Source organism: Mytilus californianus, unplaced genomic scaffold (assembly GCF_021869535.1).
Source record: "Mytilus californianus isolate M0D057914Y unplaced genomic scaffold, xbMytCali1.0.p SCAF_1, whole genome shotgun sequence".
Lineage (NCBI taxonomy): Eukaryota > Metazoa > Mollusca > Bivalvia > Mytilida > Mytilidae > Mytilus > Mytilus californianus.
The window spans coordinates 12,309,447-12,336,956 of record NW_026262581.1 but is presented as its reverse complement, the minus strand read 5'-3'; the positions used below and the strand labels follow the sequence as shown (position 1 = coordinate 12,336,956).

The 27,510-nt window shown below is 33.3% G+C and overlaps 1 protein-coding gene across 1 annotated transcript; it reads right to left on the bottom strand.

Moving 5' to 3' along the window:
- Positions 1 to 12,544: 12,544 nt before the first annotated feature.
- LOC127701753 (testin-like) lies at positions 12,545 to 25,913 on the bottom strand. Its single transcript, XM_052205748.1, has 7 exons — positions 25,511 to 25,913; positions 20,711 to 20,808; positions 19,378 to 19,612; positions 18,709 to 18,936; positions 16,805 to 17,020; positions 13,793 to 13,951; positions 12,545 to 12,926 (listed from the first exon to the last, which is right to left on the bottom strand). Exons 1-7 carry the CDS (start codon positions 25,547 to 25,549, stop codon positions 12,696 to 12,698), a joined length of 1,206 nt encoding a protein of 401 aa, XP_052061708.1. The 5' UTR covers positions 25,550 to 25,913; the 3' UTR covers positions 12,545 to 12,695.
- Between the last annotated feature and the right edge of the window lie 1,597 nt (positions 25,914 to 27,510).

The following is a 27,510-nucleotide window of genomic DNA, read 5'->3' as shown; positions in this document are numbered from 1 at the left end:
TTGCAACATTCCTTTTTTGGTCCATTTTGGGATTAGGAGTTCCGCCTGAGCTGTTTTTTTTCTATATTGGCCGTCAACCGGTGGGCCAATCCAGGAAAATTGACTCAAACAAGGATTATTAAACTCTCTAAAATAGTTATGACTGAAAAGCAGATGTGCGGTGCTGCACATTGTCTTATATTGATAAAGAGTTCGTGTTCATTTTAAGGACGCCATCATCATTTGTTATGGAATATCTATGTCACAGATGACGACGAAAATGTTCAGTGTCGTAGTCATAATCGATGATAATCTCGTCATGTTTTCCATGATCGTGACATCATCTATAATGCGTCTCGTCACCTGAATTTAAGATGCCATGAACACGACGGGTGGTATTAGTGGAGCATACGGTGCTTATCAATCCGAAGAACCTGAATTCATCTCAATAATTAGTAGGGGTTCGTCTTGATCAATTTGTTCTTCCTTTGTATAGTGTTTTCATGACTGTTGTTTGTCTTTCCGTCGTATATCTGTTTGTCATGGTATCGTTTTTTTTCTTCGACTTGTTTATAATTACCCCCTTGGTTTCTTCTCCCCTTATAAAAGTTTGATTGACAGCTATGTTGCCATGTAAAGCACTAATATACAACATTTGATTTTGACTAGCTGATGCTGTTTATTTCACGAGTTTATGCATTTGTGTTATTTGTTCCGTTGATATGCTATCAACCTTTCGGGTTGTAATTAAATTCAGGCATAACATTTTGTACGTCAGACGCGCGATTCGTCTACAAAAGACACACTAGTGACGCTCGAATCAAAAATGTTAAAAAGACCAAATAAAGTACGAAGTTACCGAGAGCATTGAGGACCCAAAATGCCGAAAGGTTTGCTAAATACAACTACGGTTATTTATTCCTTTGGTAGAAAATTCTTAGTTTTTCGAAACATTCAAAATTTTGTAAACAGTTAATTTATAATAATGCCTGACTACTGTGCTGGTGATACCCTCGGGTTGATACCCTCGAGGAATCTTCCACCAGCAGTGGGATCGACTAAGTTGTTGTAATGTAGATAAACTCATCATGGATACCAGACTTAAAATGTTGTACGCCAGTTGCGCGTTTCGTCCCAAAAGACTTGTCAGTGACGCTCGAATAAAAAAAATATTAAAAGGCTTAAAATAATATGGTGATGTCTGGCTGGCAGATAGCGGAACGTATATATCTTATTTGTGTAATCAACCCCTTGGTCTTATGTTATAATGTTGTGTTTTGTAGACAGTTGTTTGTCTTTTTGTCGTTTTTCGTTTTCTGCCATGGCGTTGTCAGTTTAATTGTCTTTGACTTATGAATTTGAATATCCCTTTGGTATCTTCCGCCTCTCTACTTCAGTTTCAACCCAGATCCCTGAAACTTCACATGCAGAAAGATTGTAAGAATGTTGAAATTGTGACCTGCTGTTATGGAATTGTTTGAAGAATTTTATCCTCATTTTTGCGAACTTGGGAACTTAGTAATTTTTCAACAAAAACTACAAAAGATGGATTCAGTTTTGTAAAATTATGAAAGTAAAATGACAATTTGATAGTTGCATGATATAATCAACTTTATGTATGCATGCATCACCCATTAAACATTAACAAGATATATCGATACCGCTGCTGGTGGACTATCCGTCCCCAAGGGTATCATTAGTTCAGTAGTCAGTACTTGGGTATTGACATAATTTAAAACACCTTTCTTAAATTGTCTGTTTTACAAATTTAGAAATTATATTAGCAACCCCCTTAGGCAAAGTTGACCTTAGATGGATTTGGTTATTTTTGTAGGTCCTTTTTGGTTATATAGCTCTAAGTATTTGTGTAAATGTTGAAACACATTTAGGATTGAAATTTCATGTCCTTCCTCATTCAAAATCTTTTGTTCACTTTCCTGTATGTCAAGATAGTTGCGGACAACGGACTGAGAATTGCTCAGCTATTCTATTTTCTGTTCTATTAAAATGTAAAAGAAATTCGTTTAAATCATCAGGTGTATTGCTTACCTGCAATAGATCATCAGTGTATTCAATTTTGCTCATTTCCTGGATAATGGAATGATTTTCATAAATCGGGTCTTTTTTAGTACTATTTTTGTTCTTCTCGACGGTGGAAATATTTTCATCGATTTCTGTGCTCAATACTTCTTTATTTCTACAGGATGCATTATCAGAACTCTCTTGGTTTTCGAAATCTTCGTTGTCGTAGAAGCAACTTTTCTTATCAAGGGTTTCCTTGCTACTTTTATTTTTATTTCCAACATTTTTATTGGTGTGTTCTATATCAATTGTTCTTTCTTTGGAATTGTTGCAATTGTATTTGACCGAATGGGACATTTTCCCATTAGACTTTGCATTTCTTTCACTCCTAGTGTGTGTACTGCCATTTATGTCTCCCGCATGAAGAGATGTCTTTTCCTGGGCAATATTAACGCCAATATCTTTGCCCGTATAAAAATATGGATAATTCGGCATAGACAGATGTTTAACAACACTTTTTGTCTCGCTGTTGCATTTCTTTTTATGAAGCCTTTGTTGTCCTTTTTCCTTTGCACGAAAAATTCGCAGTGTCCTTCTAAATCTTTGTTTCCTGTCAAATGTTTCCATCCCCTTTACTTCAATGATATTTTTATCTTCTGAAATTTGATCACATTCTATTTTAGCATTTTCCACTGATTCCAAATATAGATTTACTCTTTGCAGAAACGGTAAATCAGAACCTGTACCAAAAAATGGCATGCTATGTGTACAGCTTGATGCAAAGCCGACGTCCGCCATTTTGTTAATTAAATATCAATTATTTTTTTAATAAAAATCGATGAAAAACTATTTACATCATCTACTTTAGGTGATCGATTTTAAATGTTAGAGTCCCATTAGCAACTTCCTTTACTTTCAGTGATGGTCGCCATTTCTACGACAGCTGAAGAATGCAGCTTTTTCCTACACTAAATATTTTTTGGATTCTCAGAAATAAAATGATACCAATAGTGACGATATGTCGACAAAATGCTAGTTCTTATAATTAAAGAAAAATATAACTGTTCATAAAAATGCAGACTGCAATCTGGAAATCGGTTTCAGATGAAAATAATATTGCATAATTATAGAAAATAATTCCAAAACCAACCACTTTCTCACAGACAAATTGTTAATGATGGTAATTTGACAAGTTGAAACAATATTCTTAATTAAAGTTACGAAAGAAAATTCCTGCTAAAACACTTATTATTTCATTGAGGCATATACACCTGCAACAAGGCGAATATGATTTATAAACCACAGAAATCTGATAATCTTTAATCCTCATTACAAAGATTAAGTCATTAAATATATTATGTGGTAGGTCAAAACCACAAAATATATGTCCAAATAGTAACGTAGGTATAAAATCATGCCCTGATGTATTGTTATCGCTTGACAAAGTTGTTAATTTTTTTTATTGAAAATAAAAATGGAAATGAAAGGACACTGACTAACTCCTACACTATAAGAATATAGAAAATTTGGTTTTTTTTTACTTGTCACTTTCAGAAGTTTGTCCCCCTACTTTTCAGTCTACTAATATGCCACTGTGTGTATCTGAAACATCTTCATTTACGTATAGTATTTGATACGAATAATAAATAATCATTTGTTCCCACGCGTGTTAACTTTAAGACTGCCACCTAATTTCTAAATGATTTCAAACATACGAATGTAAAGCAAATGACATTGTAACCCAGCAATACCTACACTGTCATCTCAAGCTCATAAAGTGCAAGGAAAAGTTCTATGTCGCCAATAGTCTGGGCAAGAAAACGGCTAAAATCTGATAATCAACAGTACATTCTGCATATGGAAACTAATGATAAGCAGAACGACAAGGTTTCTAACTTAGGACAATCACTTACACGTTGCTTTGTAATCTACATCCAAATCAAACTACTTTGAACTCTTCCTGTCTGTATTTGTCACACCAAATATAGAACAAAACTTATTTTTTTCATTTAGATATGCCGTTTGCTCTTCATTTGAGTTTATAATCATCTTTATGTGCTATTTTTGCATCGTTTATCGGAGACAAGGAGGTCTGTTTCATATTTATCTGTTTGTTGAAATTGGCTATGATGGACGACAAAAACCAAGGATATAAGACAAACGCAATGATTTCAGTTTTCATATTGTCAACTTCCCATTCTTGAGTATATTAACGTTATATCCCTCTGATATCATTCATATATCTAGTTTAATTCCACACACCAGATTATCTTCTCAAACAGAGACATGTGTATGCTTTAAGCTCAACACGATTCCAAACACGATTCCAAACACGAATGATCACGGAGGAAGAACGGATGGAAACATCATCTGATAATTCCTACTGGCGCAATCCCGAATCGGTTCACCTTTACAGTGGTATGCCTCAACTTTTAAAAGACACACGAGATCTTTTACGGGTACCACATGCGTAGCAGGATCAACTTACCCTTCGGGAGCACCTGAAATCACCCAGGTGTTTGGTGGGCTTCGTGTGGCTCAGCCTTTAGTTTTCTCGGTTGCGTTTTGCATACTAGCTGTTATTTGTATTTTGATTATTTTTCGTGTTTAGCCACGGAATAGTCAGTTTATTTTCGACTTATGAGTATTGATATTCCTTTGGTATCATTCGCCTCTCTTTTGCATAAAGGATTTTGCTATATATAATATATATATAAACAAGTCTAAATTGAAAACAACGTTCAAACCTATGATTGCGTTGGATAAAAAACGCAATTTTTATACGTGTGCATGCAAAACAAATTTCTTGGTAGAGGGGTCTTGATACAGCACAAACAACATTTTCCAAAAGACCAAATGAGTGAAAAAGTATATTTTAACAAAACGCATTTGACTAGCAGGTCGAACAACTGATGTTCTTAAACCCTGCTGACTGCCATTGGCGATTGTCAAATAAACGGATCACAAGATGTAACAAAATAGATATATTAGGCATGAAGATGAAATCGATTGCAGATTAGCTAAATATCTATCTTAAAGGATCGTAAGATACAGTCACAGAAATAATCATTTTGAAGTACGTCTAAACAAGTGACAACTTTACGACAGATCCATCCATTGGATCACGATGCACGGCTGAAAACACAAAATTAATATATTCATAATTACTCTAAATATCAGCACAACTATGTTAAAATTATAGCTGAATTATAGTTCAGTCTAGGTGGCCGAGTAGTCTAGAGCGCTGTACACAGTGCAGGCGGTGTTGTCTCGATATCACAATAGCATGAGTTCGAATCCCAGCGATGGAAGAACAAAAATTTGCGGAAGCAAACTTTCAGATTTAACATTGTTGAGCTGATATTTAGAGTAATATATATTTATATATATACACGTCTAAACATGTGACAACTTTGTGGCAGACATTCTCCATCGGATAACACGTGGTTATACAGGGCTAACACCATAATATATATATATAACTCGTCTCAAATATATATGAATTAATATTATTTGTTAGAAAACCTTGTGATTGGCCGTCACAGTCCTTTTCTGTTGACTGTCCGTTTGCATAGTGGGATGAAATTGATTCAGCTTTTGCATCCAAATGAAAAAAAATAGCCTATGTTTTTAATACTTACAAGATGACTTGAAAGTAGAATATTTTTTAATGGTCATACATATTTTTCTAAATCGTATTCCTTTCAGATTATCACAGTACGATCATTGTCGTCAGCTGTATACTTTATCACCTAAGTAAACATTTTGCTGTTAATAATAACAAAAGCCATTGACAGGAAGCCCCTTCTTCATGAGTCTTCATAAGCATTAGGAATTAAGGATCCAACCGCATTTACTTGACATCTAGGGCTATTAAGTTAGTTGTTCGTTTTATATTTCCAACTTGTCCAATGATTTTTGTTCGACTCTTTTTAATTGAACTTTATAAAATCGCGTTTTATCTCTTCTGAAATAACTTCGGCAATATCTTCCAATCATAGAAAGTATGATATGCGGAAGATCCTTATACAGATTTAGACCAAACCGAGCGAGAAAAAAACTTTAAAGTTGGATACTCAGTCAAATTTAATGAGGATAATATTTGAGAGATTGGTTATAAACATATTCGTTTCGTGCAGATCGGCGACAATTTATATTTGGAAGCTTTGGTGCAATAAATGTTCCCACTGAACATATATTGCTAACTGTTAAGAGCAACCAGAGCTCATGAGGCTTTTACTGTGGCCCTATTCATAGTAATGCTTAACTGCCGCCATCTTTGGTACAAAGAGCTCTTAGATATCATTTTAGTTTAACCATTAGATCACAGAGGAGACGGAAGCCCCAAAGTAAATAAATTTCAAATTTGGTTCTTTATCCAGATTAATCCGATTGAATTTAGTCCAGTTAATCCAATTAATATTGCATTAATTTTAAGCTTATTGGATAATCCAATTAAAAAAGGCAAATAGTTCAAACCTACAAATTGAAATCCTTCATTTTGTTCTGCTACTGTCATGGTACCCGATCGCCAATAACAAATAAAAACAAGTATACTGTGGCAGTAGAAATCAGTTAAATAATTGCTGAAAAAATAATGAAGCTGATTGATTATTTGAAATAACTAAATGTTCTATCATAAATACTAGGATTTAACGAATTGGAAATATTTCAGACATAGCAATTGAAAGACATGTTTCTGCTTTAATGTCACAAATACCTTAATTTTCAAATTTCATAAAGTATCTCGCCAATAGATCTGACGTAGTCGTTTTTTAACCAGTTCGTTATTTTTATATGTATTGTCTCGCTTTAACTGTTAATAAAGTATTCGAAACTGCCATATTTTTAATTTTTAAATTGAACATGAATTTTTGAACGCATTGTGTTGATTGGACATATGTACACTAGTGGATACAATAAAATTACATGCCCTAAATTTAACTGTCCTGGTTTTGCTGTAAAAAGGAAAGGTGAAGGTCGTCTGGCCAATTTTTGAACTCCTTAAATTCTTAAATCAAAAAGTATTACATGCTGTGTATTTATAAACTCGTCATAGATACCAAGATTAAAATTTTGTACGTCAGACGCAAGTTTCGGCTTCGAGAGACTCATCAGTGACGCTCATAAATCATCAAACAATATCCTTCAGATGTTCATACGATATTAGTCTGTCAGAAATCAGTATCAATATCTTTAAATTGTGTCTTACATATTTGATTTGGACTAGGGCTTCACACATCTTGTTATTCTAGGCCGGTTGTGGAGACAGGAGGAGTTTTGCTGATTGAATATTCATTTTCATCTGTTTCTACAAAGGCTAATTTTTCCGCGGCTTTTTTATTTTTACTTTTGTACACAAATATTTCCTGCATTTTGTGTTTCAGAATATTTATTTTCATCCCATGCAGTTCTTACTAGGCCAGGATATTCATTTTTAAAAAGAATGGCCTGAATTTATATATGTTCCTACCAGTAGTAAGAAATCAGTTGTCGTTGCAGTAGATGTTTCCACTTCCTTATGTTAATGTTCATGCATGGAATTCAAAATAGTAAAAAAGCAAATTGGTATGATTGTTAGTACGACATTAATCCACCAGAGACACAATGCTCATTGCACATGTTCTGTCATCGTTGTCATTTCATTCAAACTTATTCACATAATTTGAGTAAATTCTCATGATGTTTTGAAACTCAATTCGGTTAAACACTTAAGACGTTTCAGGACGATACTGTACTAGACCTGGGTAAATTTTAAACATGCAAGATAACAGAAACGGGAGATGGGTCATTCTACTTGGACACATCATTCGGACTCCGAGTACACCACTATTTACTCATACGCCAAAATGCTGCGATATCTGCGGAAAGGCGGCACTTGCGTATTTCCAAAGTGTTTGGGTTGACCAATTCGTTGATCAAACAAACGACCTACCGGTTTCGCATGCGGATAGTACGCTAATATGAGGCCACCGATACGTTAACACATAGACCGATAACATTTAGTTTTTGTAGCTGGTATCATTCTAAATAAGACAAATATATTTCAGCGAGAAGTGGAAAATATTCTATACCCTAACGTTAGTTAATATTCAGTAAAAAAAAAAAAACTCGAAAGTTATGGACACAAAAGAAACATAAAAATAAAAAGCACGTTCTGTTATACTAAATCGAAAAATACTTTCTTATTCAATTATTACAAACTTGATAAAAGACCACTGTGATTTTCATGACATGCTTATACGCAGACGATATCGCTTATAGATACATTTCAAAGACTGTGGTTACTACGAGTTTCTTGTCGTTGTATACGTCAATGAGACAGCAACGCGATGAATGACATAGGGACTATTGAGTATCTGTATAATTTACTAAAGTCCCTTCCTGACAAAAAACATAAAGATATAACTGAAGACAAATACAGAAAAGGTTCATGAATTGAGACAGTTTTGTATGAACATGAGACAGAGTTATACTACAATTTTTTTAGCACTCAACCCTCATCCTTTGCCGACTTGGTTTTGTACTCATTTGAAGCAGAATTCATACAGAACCCTCCCAAAGACTTGAAAGAAAAAGCATTTTGCAAAGTTCTTTAGTTTCACGTTCAGATAAATTGATGATGTCAATCAATTACCAACATTTTAGTGAATGTTTGCATCTCATATACCAATGAGCTTGAGATAAAGGATACTACCGAAACCAGACGGTCTGTCATATATCTTGAAATTTTCGTTCCCTTTGGGGCAGCGTTATCAGCTCTAACAGAGCTTGATATATGTGATGGTGGTATCTGTTCCCGAAAGTTCAGATGTTACACTATTATTAGCAAATTAATAGTGAAGGGGAGATAACTCTAAATTATTTTACTTTTCAAAATTTTAGATTTTAATTATTGATGACTCGGCATTTGCATTTTTCACTTATTACAAAATATGCTTTTATGGGTTGAGATTTTACTAAATGTATTGTATATTAAAGTTCATAATTGTTAGTTATAATTGTAGTGTATGCTAAATTAAATATACATGTATCTTTTGATATAAGATTTAAAACACAGACTGACGACTTTAAACTAGAATCTATGACAAACGTGATGCTTTCTACTTTCAAATTGTCAACTTTTCATTTCTCAGCAGTAACATACCATCTTCCTCGTCGTATGGTGTTTACATTTCCCAAATAATACGTTACGCTCGTTCATGCTCAAACTACACGGACTTGATAAACAGGGGCGTGCTCCTTAAACAAAAACCAACAGAGTTTTGAGGAAGAACAATTGAAATCGATACTATATATAAATTTATCGGTAACCATCACGAAATGGTTGACCAATACGATGTGTCTGTGTCTCAACCCACCAGCAACATGTTTTCGTGGTCTTAGATATTTATATACCAGAATAGTCATCTGATATGTAATTTTTCCGATTCCCTATTCCCGATCACTACATTTTGACTGAGTGGGGATTCGCATGGCGGTTGATGCATGCATAGCAGTAGTCCTCCGATAATGCTCTGACGTCGGACGTCCTTTTTATGACTTGTTGGGGCCGGTCTCGCTCCCTTTTGGAGTTTATGCGATTCCCTCGGTTTTTGCTTGGTACCTTGATTAGTATTTTCAGGTCAGGAATATGACAGTTAGTATCCATTCGTTTAATGTGTTTGAGCTTTTGAATTTGCCATGTACTTAGGACGTTCCGTTCAGAATTTTCCTCGGTGTTCGGTATTTTTGTAATTTTACTTTTTCTAATCGATTCATGAGATGTGAACATAGGTAAACTGCTATTACCTAAACATACATTTCACATGCAACTCTCTCAATATGTAGGAAGTCTGATACAGTGTTGATACACGCAAATAAAGTATTGTCAACGTTATTTAATAGCGATTCTGCGATTTCTGAGAGTGTGTAGTATTTTCGTGATTTCTTTTTGCCTTTCAATACCATCAAATGTTATATTTTGATAGTTTTCTAACTGTTTAAATTTGTAGTTCAATTTCTTATTAGTTTCTTGTTGCAAAAAACGTTGATTTTGAATTGTTTTATTTTACAGTGTTAGCCTTGAAAGTATTGCCTTCTGACTCGTCTTATTTTCTGTTTAAAAAATCACCATAGATACCAGGCTTATGAATTTGTATGCAAGACGCCCACATTCAGTTCGCTGTTGTGTTTTGTATTTTTTATACTATAAACAGACAACGCTTTCTCCACCTGTTATAAGATTTTCTCTTCTTCATGAATATATGCAATCGTTAGTAGATATATTAAACGTTTTAATTGTGAGCAAGCGCGCGGTCAACTTATCCTGTGCATGACTGTACATATTTTCTTCATAAATTCGGAAACTGTTAAATTGACGAAAATTTCAAATTACGTATAAAGGGAATTAGTTCTAGTATAACTTTACGTATTTATTTGATTAAATGTTTTTAAATTTGGCTTTTTCACGTAACAGTTCATAGTTTTATTGATCCAGTTGAAATATCCCTTAAAAATTGAACACGTTGTGCACAAGATATCACACCCTTGCTTAACTGCAGATTCACTACAGATTCTTGGTTTCATCAAGGATTTGTATAGTATATCTCACTATACAAATCCTTGATTTCATGAATAAGTCAGTAATTGTAGTTTATTTTTTAATATATATTTTATGAAAAAAATGTAATGTTTTAACCAAATATGTTTCCAATTAAATGATAATATGTTCTCAGTTTTGTCATTGTACAAACAAGTAACTTAAATAAATGAGAAAAAAAATAAACAAATCAATTAAATGTTCGATTTTACATAGAAAGTCAATCTAATAAACACTGATATCGGGAACCAATACAAGAAATGTATAGTATATGTTGGGAGATATCGTAGCAGCGCCATAATGTAAAGAATTTGAAGATAGTGTTATTGCGAACCCAAATGAAAAATTTCCATAGTGCCATCTCTATCTTGACCAGGTATTTAAACTTTTGCAAGTTCACCTGTCCTATTGAATGAATGCAATAGCTATTTTTCTCTGTGTAGTTTATTCACTGGACCCTTTAAATTTCTTCTAAGAGAATCTATCACTCATTGATTAATTTACCTGAGTAAAAAAAAATTCTTATATATAGACAAAAATACTGTTTTTATACTCATTAACTGCGTGTGATGATGTAGTTATTCAATATTAATAATATATTTTCATTCAGTTTAATATAAACATTGATTCAATCATAAAAAGTTGATTTCAAACAAAAGTTTTATCAATGTTCCTATTGAAATTTGATTTTTTTTGTCTAGTTATATAGAATACATTTAAGAAGATCTTAATTTGAACATCATAATTTTCAAGTATTTATTCATGTCAAATAAATTTTTTTTTAAAAGGAACAATGTTGAAAGTTTTGTCAGAAATCAACTTTTTATGATTGAATCAATGTTTATATTAAACTGAATGAAAATATATTATTAATATTGAATAAATACATCATCACACGCAATTAATGAGTATAAAAAAAGTATTTTTGTCTATATATAAGAAATTTTTTTTTTACTCAGGTAATTTAATCAATGAATGATAGATTTTTCTTAGAAGAAATTTAAAGGTCCCAGAGAATAAACTACACAGAGAACAATAGCTATTGTATTTTTTCAATAGGACAGGTGAACTTGCAAAAGTTTAAATACCTGGTCAAGATAGAGATGGCACTGTGGAAAACTTTCATTGAGTTCGCAATAATATTATTGCGAACCCAATGAAAGTTTTCCACAGTGCCATCTCTATCTTGACCAGGTATTTAATCTTTTGCAAGTTCACCTGTCCTATTGAATAGATACAATAGCTATTGTTCTCTGTGTAGTTTATTCTCTGGGACCTTTAAATTTCTTCTAAGAGAAATCTATCATTCATTGATTAAATTACCTGAGTAAAAAAAATTTCTTATATATAGACAAAAATACTGTTTTTATACTCATTAACTGCGTGTGATGATGTAGTTATTCAATATTAATAATATATTTTCATTCAGTTTAATATAAACATTGATTCAATCATAAAAAATTGATTTCTGACAAAACTTTCAACATTGTTCCTTTTAAAAAAAAATTTGTTTGACATGAATAAGAACTTGAAAATAATGATGTTTCAAATTAAGATCTTCTTAAATGTATTCTATAACTAGACAAAAAAAAAATCAAATTTCAATAGGAACATTGATAAAACTTTTGTTTGAAATCAACTTTTTATGATTGAATCAATGTTTATATTAAACTGAATGAAAATATATTATTAATATTGAATAAATACATCATCACACGTAGTTAATGAGTATAAAAAAGTATTTTTGTCTATATATGAGAAAATATTTTTACTCAGGTAAATTAATCAATGAGTGATAGATTTCTCTTAGAAGAAATTTAAAGGTCCCAGTGAATAAACTACACAGAGAAAAATAGCTATTGTATTCATTCAATAGGACAGGTGAACTTGCAAAAGTTTAAATACCTGGTCAAGATAGAGATGGCACTGTGGAAAACTTTCATTGGGTTCGCAATAAAACATTTTAAAAACACTGTTTTTCACGTCTAAAACACACAGAAAAAGAGGTATCCACAGATGGGTTTGAAGTAACACAAAAAGTGATATCACTGCAAGATTTTCTCTGTTTAGAAATTTCAAGCTTTTGCATCGCCGACATAAATGAAAAGGGTTTTTATGCATGGAAATGAGTTGCCGACACATGGTCATTGTGTTTAGGTGGATTTTTTTGTTTACAATCTTGACCACAAAATAAAAATCCATCTTTAAGCAAAAATTGTTTGTTTATAAGATTCTTGCCACACCCATTACAGCTAAAGCAATGTGGACAGGCATGCCAGTTAAATTCTCCATGTGACAAACCAGGGGAATCAGCAGTAATTGTCTTTCCACATGTATGGCAAATCTGAAAATATTAATTTAATGCATACTATAGTTCGTATAACAAATTGGGATCAGACACAAGTAAGATAGTCCTCTCCTTAATATAATTAGCAATAATGTACAATGTCTATATAAAGGCATAATATAGTGTTCTGTAAGATACTAAGACTTGCATTCACTTCACAAACATGATATTAGTATCTAGAATTTGTCGATAATATAAACGTTTAATAGCTATTTCAAGCACAAATATTTACATACAATTTTTATTTCTATCATATTATTAACGAGATTCTCAAGATATTTTTTATGACGCCGTTGTTTTTTTAATTGCGCATATTTCGTAAGAAATATTTTGTTTCATGCATCCCTCCACTTATATACATAGACCTATATTGTTTTGTTCGACACACATGCGTTGATCCCCGTTTTTTTTAAAGAAGTCATCTGGTGGGTTCTTAATTCTTAAGATACCAACATAGTTGTCTGATCTGTAGTGTCCTATTCTCGATTGTGACATTTTAACTGAATGTGAATTCGCATGCAGGTGATGCAAGCATAGCAGGAGACGCTTACTTGTCGATGCACCCGGTCTTGCTCCTGTTGGAGTTCATGCTATTCCCTCCGTTTGTGTTTTTTATCTTGATTTGTCTCTTCCTAATCGATTTACGAGATTTTTGAACATCGATAAACTACTGTCGCCTTAATTCTGCCATGAAAGGTGGAACCAGTTTATTTTTCGTAGATTTTTAAGTGAACTAAAAGAATCAAAAGGATTTCCAACCCCAGACCCCTCTCCGATCTCTCCGGACCCTTCAATGATACAGAATGTCATAATGTGTTTGCATGAACAATAAGACAATTCACAGAAATTCATCAGTTTCTTACCTTGCTGTATAGTCTGTCAAAACAAAAGACACAATAAGGATTTCCATTGTTGGCAATGTAACGTTGTCCTGCAAGTGGTGCGTCACAAAACCAACAACAAAAATGTTGTACATGCCATGCCTGCTTTTCTGCTTGTGTATATTCCCTTGCAAATATGACCTGTATATAAAAACATTGCTCAATTCTCTTCACTTCAAAAATGTTTATATGCAAAATGTAGTCCTTTATATAGTAAAATATGATTCATCTACTTAATTCACCAGGAATGAAATGAATGGAAGTACCGCTCCATTTATAGATCACGCAATAGGTGGTTCATGGGTGTAAAGCCTACAAATATGTTTTTGATATTTTTTAAGAATGCAATGTAATAATTTATACTTTAACCTGTGTTCATATGAAATGCGGAGTAAAAGGAGATAATTCAATGATCTGGTGATCATCCCTTTGTAATTGTTCTAAGTTAAAGGGTCATTAGCTGTCAAATTCATGTTCAACGATTTGACTCAAATTCTCATATTTGATTTATAACATACTAAAACATATATCAGAAATTACAAAAGTCTAAAACAAACAATTAACAAGGCATGGACTCGATGAATTGTATCAACATTTTGTGTGTATTTTTGTCTAGACGCCATCGAGTTGACCTCCGAAGACTGCCGATTTTCAATAACCCGATATAAACAAATATAAATATAAATGGATAGCGACCACGTGCAATTGGATTTTTCTAGGTCAGTTTGATTCCATATTGTAGGTTAAAAAATATGTTTATCATCGTTTTTACCTGTATTAGAATAATTTTTGGTGGATCGAATCAGTCAACCAAATAATTCATCCTTGTTTCACTTTCAATGCTGGCATTCTTTTCCTTTTAATAGCCGACTACATGCGTAACCCATGTCCAGCTAAGGGGTCAAATTGAAGTTCACATGAATACGGATTCAATGAGGTCGAATTATTCACTTGCAAGTGAATAATTTATCAGCGATGTTTCTTAGCTTATTTTGACAAAATTGAAACAATTTGGCTGCTACAAGCGAATTATTATTTCACTATTTCACTTTCATTAATGATTGAACCAAAAAAATCCTATATTAATGTTTTTATATCTCGTAGCTAATGCCCCTTTAAATATTTGTTTTTATATTTGTAGGCTTTATACATGTGTATTTTACCGTTCGAAAATTGCATGATTGTTATGTGGATCTAAACTTATTGGCATTAGTCATATCTTTCCTGATCTAGTATGAAAATGAACAAGTTTCTCGTGACCTTCCGCAACATGTACATTTTTTTTGTGTTGGCAGCTGAAATATTTAAGTCGTACTGACTTGTTATGTGTTTAATGGGGGGTATTTTAACGAATGTTCGAGAATGAAGAGGGATGGAACAATGAAAGGTCTTCAATGGGTCATGAAAAGTACATGAAAACGTTCCAAAATAAACTGGGAAACGACTTCGAATTTCGATGAAATTTGGAGATGTAGTATAACCATGGAATATTCTAACATTACAACCGAATGATAATTGTAAAATGGGTGAGGAGTATACACTGTAAAAACAATGAAATGTTAAACTGTGTCCACACATAATAAGTTAATTACTAAGAGTTAATTACTAAGAAAAAAAAGTTCAGTATTTATTTTAATTTCAATTTCATGTTTTAATCTATAGACCTTTGCGGCTCTATATATAGTTTTCAAAAAGTCGAGTAGAATTTATTTTTACTGATACCTTCAGATATCCTATACCGTATACCAAGCTCGTTCAAGTTTGACTGGTTTTATATATTATGTCGAGTGTTTCAATTTACAAAGAAAATTCCCATAACAAAAATGTGGGAAAAGGTAGATACACAAATAAATTCCTCAGCACAGTTTAATTTATTGTAATATTAACTGCACTTCATTTGAATAATACATTTTGAGTTAATTATGTCATACGGAGCAGATTTCTCAAACATTTCATTAATAACTGGCATTTATCCAGGCCAATATTTCAACACCAACTGTCAATAAAATTACCTCATTTCTCAAATATTTATGTAACAGAAATAAACAACAGAATCACATCATAGCCATTAGAAAGCCAAGATGACAAAAACAAGTACATTAATAATCGATATTGTAGAAAATTCACAATTTTTGGCAAGGTTGTATCAACAAATCTGTTTCTCTAATGAAAATTCCATATAATGTCTAAATGCAATTGTGCTCCCTGGGTCGGCATATTGGCTCTAGAGATTCTTTTAATTACCGTGGCGTTCCGAGGAATTGAGAGAGAAGAACATTCTGTTCACTTCAAAGAAACTTTAGTCATACCGTCATCTGCTGCACTTTTCATTCAAGTTTTCAGTTTACCTTTACTCGTTCTTTTTTCTTCAATAAAATACATTTTAAAGACAACATTAGAGTTTTCGGTCAAATTTTAAAGCCCCGTTGTCACTATCCGAGTTTTCTTATACAGTTTTCTTGGTTAAAGTTTTGATGGCTATTCTAATAGAGACAACCGTCAAAGAAAACTTTGATAAAAAAAATTTGACGGACTACGATGTAATAGAATCTCATCCTATTTTTTTTTGAAACTTGGATGGACCTGGATGGGAATCGTCCGATCACAGTGCAGTTTTGTCTTTGACCAATGTTTAGAGGAATAACTTGGATAGTGACAACCGACGACTTGGACCAAGTTTACCTGGTCAAAGTTTTCTTTTACCAAGTTTTTGATGTAAAACTTTTACCAGGTTAACTTTGACAGTGACAACCGGGCGTTAAAGGACGCCGAAAACGAAGTAATCAAATACTGATAAAGCAATTTGATGCCACATAAATGCCGTTTTATGCATTATAATGTTCAACACACTCCAGGTTGTCAATAGGTCTGTTTCGTGGTTTTCATTTTTTTTCAATTAGATTTATTTTTTAGGGTAAAAGTATAAATATTAAAACATAATGATCAATCAATATTTCAAGAGAATATATGAATAAACTAGGAGTGGCCGTTTACCTCGTCACAAGCTGCACATCTAGGATAAATGGAATCTGCATAATGTCTTTCACAATATATATCGTCATTTCTGTAAAAGTATATCATATCCACTAAAAGTTCTTTACAAGTTGTACACGTAAAACATCCCGGATGCCAAGCTGTAGTCCTGCCAAGTCGGTCTGCTATCACAGTGATTCCCCTTGGTTCCATGACTTTTGAACATCTATGACACGTCTATAAATATACGTTACTTAATATTTATCATATACAAGGCAAATATATGTCCATTTCTGCATATGCAATATAATCAAATATGAATGGCATTTATCAGGATAAAACAAACGTTTCCAAGTAATGTTCGAACGTACCCAGGCTGATAGTCCTGTTTCATTCTGGTCTGACGTCAAGCGGTCGGGCCGATATGTGATATCAAACAGGGTGCGTTCTTACCTGGCACGCTAGCGCCTTATGCTGATTGTGTGACCCTGGGGATGACAACCGGGTCTACATGACTAAGACAATGTACATTTTATAACTCTCTACATGTTTCAACTAGCAGTAGCTATTTCGTAAGATACGGAAAAGTATTGAACTTCCAATTAAATAAAAAAGTTTAGCAGAAAATTATATTGAGGTTGGTTCATTAAGAATCTGTTTGCATTATAACTTAACCCACTAATTATACCCCCGCTCCGAAAGGAGCGTGATACTGCTTTGCGTCTGTCCGTCCGTCCCATAATGTGTTGATCGAACTTTTCTCAGGAGCTACATATCAGAGCTTCCTGAAATTTGGTATCTTGCTTTATGTTTGCATGCTATGCTGTATGATTCATTTTCAAATTCATTGCTCATCCACTACCTGTTTACCGAATACTTGTATATTCTTAAACATACTGGCCATGAATGAAATGTTCGTCTTATTGACATATACCTATAACGCCTTTTATTTATATAGAAGTTTTAAATTTAGAAAGGATCTATTTGTGTTTCAAAGTCTTTCTCATTGTATATTTACAACATGTTATCGATAATATAAATATATAAGCAATTAATCATGCCAACTACATGAAAATCAAATATTTGTACAAAATCAGCTTTCAACCTCTTCCTCTTCTTTTTTAAATTTTGTATAGACTTTACCATGCAATATTCCAGATTGTGTTGTTTTTAAATTATAAAAGTATGTTGTTAACAGCAAAGAGAGGTGCAAGAGAATCATACGCTGATCCTTCATATCTTACAAGTGCTATGTGAAAAGATTTGCTGGTTGCTTATCGAAAAATACTACACGTATCATAATAACCATGTGGATATTTATAAACAGATATGCTTTAATAATGATCAAAACAAAAGAAAATCAGTTCCGGGTAAGTCAGAGTATATTTGTTGTCTTGAAACAAACATCTAACAGCTGATAGAACTGATTTTTGAATTAGATAACAATGAAATAGTTCTTTGCCTGTAACAGATGTTTTATTTATTTGCGTGGTAATGCAATCGTATAAAAAGAAATAAAAAATTTTGAGAGGTCGTTTACATTGATGTTTTGGAGGAGTAACGACTACACGAGATCAAAGCAAACATTAAAAAAAATTTCGCGATATGAACGAGAAATAAATTGTGTGATGTCACACCGATGTTTATGATGCCATAATGCGAATAAAACATTATAGTGTGTTGGTTTTTTTTAAATCTCAATGTGTATTTTTTTTCTCGAAAAATGTATAAGCTTAAACATAGCTTTGATGAAAACGGATAGTCATATATAACCGAATCACAAATAAAACTCAACAGGCAGCAGAAACGAAAATAGTTCCGTTTGTAGCAATCGGAAATGCAATAACATGGAAGATTAAACAAAAATGGAACTGGAACTGTTAATGAATACTAATAACATATTAACTTTCTTCGATCACACTTACAAACTGTGAATCCTTCGGCACATCTCCGATCCGTCCAATACCAGCACTTTTATGCTTTCTTTTTGAAATAAATTTATGGAATTTATGCAGTTCTGTTTCCGTTAAACTAGCACAAAACTTTTGATGAAGATCGTGCAGTGGTAACTGTCGCTGGAGTTGTCTCCTCCTTAACTGAGCAGCAAACATTTGTTTGTCTTTTGGAAGCATTGCGATGAATTTTTGAGATTTCTGGAAAAAAAATTGAAATGAATTTTGCTTTTTACTGATCAACAGTTTTCCCCCCAATTTTACCTCTTATTATTATAAAAAAGACACATTAGTTCGGCAAAAAGATCCACAGGTCACACTCAAGTTTAGATACCACACAGGAACTAGACGTTCTATATGGGAGCAATGGGAAGACCTTATTTTTATATCAATAGTATGTATATATTTTTATATATTGTTGACACTATTTTCTTCCCGTTGCTCCTATTTTATTAATATTGATAGAACGTCTATTGCCTGTGAAACTACAATTCAATATTTCAATCCTTAATGTTCTTTTCATTCATCCGATTTTATTTCACACTTAAGATTGGGAAAACATCAGAAATGACAGAAAGTACTAGTAAACAATATACAATAAATAATAATGAATTGATTTTAAAATCGTAATAAATTTTATACCATATTTTCTGAAATAATTCTTGACAGCACAATGTCGTGTTCTGGGTCTGTAATGTGTGACAAAGTGTCATAATCATCAACGTTTAACCTTTCTAGGCGTTCCAAAAGATCACGTTGGGTTCCTTGTCGTGGAATAGAATCCAGCAGCAAATTGATAGGCTCTCGCCCGTTTGACTCTGTTGATGGTTGAATTGCATGATCGTCAACTGAACATCGACAATTTCGACACACTTTTCTGAAAAGAAAAGTTTTTTTTAAATTGTAAACTTGACAAAGTGTACTCCAATAATAACAAACAAGTCCATTCCCGTATTATGGGGACTTCAAGTTAATGAACATTTGTGACACCAGTCCTAAGGTTCGACAAGCCAATGCTTTTACGATATGCCATATGTTGTATTCAACTTTCTTATTAGCAACTGATTCTAAACTCTTTTTACATTGGTACTTGTACTACCTAAACATTGGATTCCGTGAATTATTTTCGCTTGGTTTACATTTTTTATTACTCTTCCATTCACGAAATTCCGTGTGTTCCTTTTTTCTAATCATGATCAACTTAAAGAGTATCACAACTCAATAGTGTTCTAGCCGTGAACATCAGCCTTCGCAACTTCCCTTCAAAAATATTGATCTCTCAATGAACATTTGTTACAGTGCTATTATACGATACCCTGGATAGATATTTGTTACAGTGCTATTATACGATACCCTGGTTAGATATTTGTTACAGTGCTATTATACGATACCCTGGATAGATATTTGTTACAGTGCTATTATACGGTACCTTGGATATTTGTTGTCACATCTTACAACTAACAGTGCATTTCTACCCTGGACATGTGTTTGTGATATCACATTACTTAAATTAACATTATAATGAAGTTGTTGAGCCCTGGATATGTGCTTAACTTACTCTTTTTATCATCATCACATTCTACCTCCAGTAGAGTCTTATTTTATAGATATTTGCAATCATAGTATATTTCCAATAGTGTTACTCTATACATGATCTTTCGTCATCATAGCTTATACCTTTAATTGCTCAGGAAAAGATGACGTTCAATTGTTAAGGCTGCTCTGTTTTGAAGCTTAGAATGTCTTATGTATTTTGCTTCTCAAACGTTTGAGAACGGGCGAACCTGATAAAAGAATTTCCACAAACACATGCAGTAGTTCTGTGATATATATTTATCAGTATAGAAAGTATGGCGGAGTTCTATTAATGGTTCAAGTTAGGGTTGAAGTTCAATTAAAAGTTCGCGTTCGAGTTAAAGTTTGAGTTATAGTTTAAGTTCAGTTTCGAGTTCGAGCTATAGAGTTCAGGTCTTACCTCCAATAATGTTGTTCTAGGCCGGGACATTTGTCATCGCACTTTAAACACCTTGGTTTTCCTTCTTCCGTTAAATTCGAATGTAGTATTGTCTTCTTCTGTAAAACAAAACATTTATATATATATTATTAGTTCATACGTTGATTGATAAAGTATTTACAATTTGTATGTTTCATGCCAAGTTTTAATACTCATTCTATGTAAAATACTATCGATGTATTATTTGCCTAACTCTTCCATTTTCAGAACAACTGTGAGACCAACGTACAAACAATTCAACAATCTCTAACTTATATGTCCATGTACTTAAGTTACAAATAGTCCCTTTTCACAACAAGCTAACATTTTCTATATCTGCAATAACAAAATGGACATTCAATAATTATGTGTTTGTCTGATTTATCCGATTCGTATAGTTGGTGCAATAAGTACCCCTTTTAGAATGAACGAGTTGAAAAGAACGGTTGCTTGACATCTTGGGGTCTCGTATTATATTCTGGCTGGTACATCTGTCTTTCTAGTTCATTTAATTTCTTCCTAGTACGTTTTTATTAGAACGGTTTGTAATTTCAAGAACAAATGCTTACCAAGTAAACTTTTCTGGGTTTTTTTTCTTTGAATGTACGAAAATAGTATAAAGGAGGTGTGTGGTATATCTTAAAGAGACAGCAATCCAAAGATATAAAAATAGAAAGGCGTATAGAGGTCAACATACGACCTTTAACAATAGAAAGGAGCCTATACAATACGTCAAGCCGTACAAAATGTAAATTTCCCAGAGTCTAGACAAGTTTAAATAGAGAATCTTATTATGGATACAATTTGTACTATTGATTTGTCATGCATGTAATCAGTGGCGTAACAGAATAAAGTAAGTGTTCTCAATTACAAAAAAAAAATTACACTGAAAAGATGTGGATGCTCCGGTTTACATGTCTACGTACAATGCACTGCACTAATATTGCACATTAAAGAAGTTTTAATGTTGTTCATCGAGTTACAGCAGTTAATTTTTCATGTATGAAGGATATTTACAGTGTCTGTTCCCACGTGCACTACTTTCAGTTTAGTAAAATATTGCCCATGTTATCATATTCCACGAATTAAAATGATATTATGGGTTCAAGAAAACGAAGAACAATCTTCATTCCTAATGGCATTCGATTTCAATTCGTAAATTAATATCACCAAACGCTCCATTCAGTACATAAGCATTACATTCATTAACTCGTACAGACTGCAAGGAAATGTGCACGTCATGATACTTAACATAAGTCATTTGTACAACTCAAAATTAATATAAATACGTAATCCGTGCCAAATATTAAACTTTGAAGTATAAGATGATTCTTCTTATAACTTTTGTGTGAATGTGTAATTTGTATATTATGTAATAAATGATTAGAATAATTGAAGTACATGGTGAAAAAAACCTTACTCAAAAGACAGCTTGTTAATTTTATCACTTTGGTTTCGCACCAATATACATCTCATTCGCTTAAAATGTTTAGACGCATGAAGTTGCAGATAAATGCCTGAGGATGTTTTTGATATTCACATCGTATTTTACTATATTTATACGAGTCACCAAATCCTTATTGCGTAAAATCAAAACTATGTGATTGAATGAATATCGTTTACTTAATGTCCAATGGTGGAGGTGGTGGTGGTGGTGGTTGTGGTGTGTGTGTGATTGATTGAATATCGTTTACTTAATGTCCAATGTTGGTGGTGTGTGTGTGTGCTTGTGTGTGTGTGATTGATTGAATATCGTTCACTTAATGTCCAATGGTGGTGGTGGTGGTGTGTGTGTGTTTGTGTGTGTGTGATTGATTGAATATCGTTTACTTAATTTCCAATGGTGGTGGTGGTGTGTGTAATTGATTGAATATCGTTTACTTAATGTCTAATGGTGGTGGTGGTGTGTGTGTGTTTGTGTGTGTGTGATTGATTGAATATCGTTTACTTAATTTTCAATGGTGGTGGTGGTGGTGTGTGTGTGTGTTTGTGTGTGTGTGATTGATTGAATATCGTTTACTTAATTTTCAATGGTGGTGGTGGTGGTGTGTGTGTGTTTGTGTGTGTGTGATTGATTGAATATCGTTTACTTAATGTCCAATGGTGGTGGTGGTGGTGTGTGATTGATTGAATATCGTTTACTTAATGTCCAATGGTGGTGGTGTGTGTGTGTGTTTGTGTGTGTGTGATTGATTGAATATCGTTTACTTAATGTCCAGTGGCCGATATACTAAGTGTCTAATATATATGGTCTCTGCGAGTTCATGGGTTATTGAAAATAGACTGCATTTTACTCTTTCCTCTTTAGTTTAATACTTTGAAATGAAAATAACACTTTGTACATGTTGTTCGTCCGAAGCGCTTATCTTGATTTACCTTCACTAAGAACGTTCATACCGAGAATTTGAAAGCCATGGTTGTATGCATACCTGAATACGTGAGAATCTATATTGCAAAGGGACATGAAACGAATAGTTCATCTAAGGTCAACTTGTTCTGAGGGAAATGGAACCTTACATTCTTAATAATTTCCAAATTTATGAACGGAGAATTTAAGAATGACATATAGTAAATCAACCCAGTATCGAGGCACTGACAAACTGAACTCCGAGCTGATGATACCCTTGGGACTAACAACGTTTGGTGACAGGGGCTAATAGAGTACCCCCATCGTGTACAACCATGCACTGTACGGAAATCAAATGACATATAGACACATGTATTTTGTATGCAGGCTCATCAGAGTCTGAAAATTTGCTTACAGTTAAAAGTCTCATAGCAGATATTTCCTGGCTCACTGATTTGAATTGAGCATGTACAGTGTCCAACATTGTCATACGCAGATATCAAACGAACTACAATTAACGTACAGCTGCGCTTAGAAGTCTTAAAACCACATGCCAAAACTTGATCGGTGTGACCTACTTTTATTACTTCATTGACTAAAATTGTTTGACATCAGATTTCAACGAGATTTATCATGTAGTTTTTTTATGTGACTAACGGACCCTTCTTTGATGACAATTTCATGAATAATAGATGTTCAACGTCCAGCGACAAATATTAAACGCAATTTCTGACGATAACATTATAATGTGATATGAATATCAACCCTGCATTGTATAGACCGATCGACATGCTGAGTCGGATTTTTAACGTGCTTAGTCACAAGGTAACAATTAGATATATTTGGTGTGATTATTTGATTTCGAGACCAAATATTTGATGAATATTATTTCATTTATGAGGACTCAACTCAATTTGAGATTAATAGTAAAATCACTGCTTATAGTCTAGCATAGATTAAAGCATAGTTTTATTCGAATTTCTAGTATACAGAAAAACATAAGCGAGTTAAGTCATTAGAATTTTCATAATGTACCTGATCACCAGTTTCTATAGAAACCAGATGCCATAGAAATAAAAACAAAAGTCGGATTTGCCCTGTTATCGTAACCTTCCATCATGAACTCTCTTGACCACTGTATACAATGTCCTACTGGGAAAACATCTGCAGTTTTAATGTCAGATTTTGACAGAGGTTCAAAGTGGGTATAAATGGGATGCCCAACTTCTTATTTTTTTTAATTTGCTTAACTTTGTTAATTGTTATATTAACATAGTTATTTTTATTCAAACATGCAATTCGAAAGCATAGAAGAAAAAAAAACAACAAATAACTGCAAAGCATATATAGCTTGTAAAAAATATTACTCCGTGTCATAACAGGTAATCACGTAGCCATCACTTGACATTTGCACAGGACTTCCCTAAAACCAACCAAACTTGGACGAGTCTTCTTGTAATTTTAAGTTAAATAAATCTTGTGAATAAGGACCTTAGTTTTGAAGCTAAATTTTCAACATCTTCATTTACGTGACAAGTTTCATACGTAGGAAATCATAATGTATTATTTATGTGTGCTACTTTTGTACTAAAAACCGGGGTTTTAGTTTACTTATATATATTTTTTTTGTGAGGAAAAATGGAGATGTAAATACGTTCAAGAAATAAGCTATCGGGTAGATGCTCATGAGTCAATAATCAAATAAAATCAACGGACACACCCATTCCGACACCGAAATTGTTTGCGAAAAGCTGACTCTTATTTCTTCAGTATACACGAACATATTTTATTTTGAAGAGAAGACAATCTTTACCCCCCCCCCCCCCCCCCCCCCCCCCCCCTTTTCACACCATTCTCAACTTTATCGTTTTCTCTTCTGTTTGACGATAGGGTTGAACGTGTATGTTCGACGTATTTCCAAATGGTCAAATCCATCATATATATATATTTGAAGATTGACAATGGATGTACTCAAAGCTAAGGTTGAAAGAGTCAATCAAAGTCGAACGATAATGTTTTGGCAAGTTGTCAACTGATTGTTATATAGAGATTTCAGGTTTCTTAATTATCATTTTCAAAGTGTAATTAAAAGGCATGTGGTTGCATGTGTGATTACATGTGTGTTGAATACAAAACTATACCTCGTCAAAATGCTGTTTTCGAGACCTTGGCCAATCAAGGATGAGTCCTCTGACTTGACATTGCACTTTTATGAATTTAAACGAGTTTTACTTATGTTATTACACAATTAAGAATAATCAAAAAGAATATCACTTACACGAGGCCAATTATTTTGTAATGATTGAAATAAAATAAACTTGTTGAGTTATGTTGTCTTGAGAACTATTACTTCATATTTGTCAAAAGTGTATCGCAAAGTGTAAAGCTATAAGAAATATAACATGTTAAAATAATTAGAAAACACATAAACTCACTTGATCTCCAGAAATTCCATGATGGATGTTAACCGCCATCAATGTCTGTGTATGTTTTTCTACGTCTGAAAACAATTTTTTAGAAACAAGCGATATACATGTTATGGTCAGTTCGTGATTTTACACTTTAGCAATCCTCAAAAAACATGCGCAAACTATCTTGAATCACACAGCAGCCGAATCTGATGACGTAATAGAATGATGCACCACACCTCTCGTTGAGAAAATGAATTCAGTATGTATCAATAAGTAATATTTAACTGTAGTGTATGAAACTTTCACCATAATGCCATACGTCTGATATATGCCTGTGTGGCTTATCATTGATCTGTCTTTATCTGCTCGAGATATCTTATTTAGATTGATGAATATACGGCAGAAAAATATATCGCCATGAGAATGCTTTGATTTCAAACTGACTTGAAGGCCAGAGTAGGGAGGAGTTATTAAACAATTATATTTTTAGCGTAGTGGCATTTCATATACTATAGATGTTAATGATGATATGCACCCGCATGCCTTCAGTATTGTACAGCAGAATCATTAAATTTGGTTACCAACTATTTACTTAACACGTGGAAAAATCAAATGCGCGTTTCCTTTGCACACATTTTTACATTCTTTATCATGCTATACGGGAATTATCAAATGTATGACTACCCCTTTCCTTAGGCATTCTCATTTAGTAATTACGAAAACGATCTATATCAGTGGATAAACACATCTTGATATTTCATTAAAACTTCATGTATGTTAGCAGTAGCTCATAATTAGCTTGGAATAGTGGAAATTTTAGAGGTCGAATTGATCTTGCTGTGATCTTTTAAAAGTACTCAGCATTTATCAAAATGAAGACCATAAATAAAAGTGATATTCGATTAAGATATCGGTGTATTTCCATCGTATTTTATGTGACTTTTCCCCGATATCCATTTTCTTATTTATGAGCGGAAAACCCGCTGAGTTTTCTCTCTGATATATCTTGTATGGATATAACATCTTTATGCTTGATACGTTTGCTCCTTGCTTGTTCCATGGGCTTGTCACCAGCAAGGGAGTGCTTTCCTCGTTATTGCACTACTTCATTTAGACATAGATGCTGTTTAAAAAATCTATCAATGCAGTCCAGCCATTTTCCTTTTTTTTTATATGTACTAGTTGACTAAATAGTGCATAGAGAAGCAAGTACAAAAAGTACAAGTTCAGTCTGTTCCAGAAATAAATTTCTTATACCACACCCTATTGTCGGCTGTCGGTACGGCAGATGCAATAGGTAACACAGATCACAATCAATCTGCTGTACACGATTGAAAAATCCTTTGTATTGCATGACAATCGGAAACGCAGACAAAACTCTGCTGTACACAATAGCCAAACATTAAAATGTTTTTTAAAATAACTGGGAAAACAGATACTATTGTAGCTTCTGTGCCGATAGCCAGTAATAGCTAGGGTGTGTTATACATAACCAATGTCCTTTTTTAAGGGTATTTTTTCCTACAAATCAAGAAAAACGATGATACCCTAGGCCTGACGCTGAAATTCTCTGTTTTTAGTAGTTTGTATTATTATAAAGTCCTTTGGAGAGTTACGAATGATAAAATTTGTGAAAAATCGCCAATTGAGTAGCATTTATTCATTATTCTCGCATTTCCTTCAAAAGGGAATAGCGATACGCGGTATAAATATGAAAGTATCCGGTTCAAGTTGGCGCTAGGGATCGTCCTGATCTTATTAAAAGCAGATAGATAAGCTTTAAATAGGGTTTACTTTTTTTAAAGACCTCCCAGTAACGATCAATATGAATAACAGTTATATGCCTGGCTACGTCACTATTATTATTAGTATATGTACAATACTCTATCACACATGATGTCATACAATGTGGAGTTCTATATCTATCACACATGATGTCATACAATGTGGAGTTCTGTATCTATCACACATGATGTCACACAATGTGGAGTTCTGTATCTATCACACATGATATCATACAATGT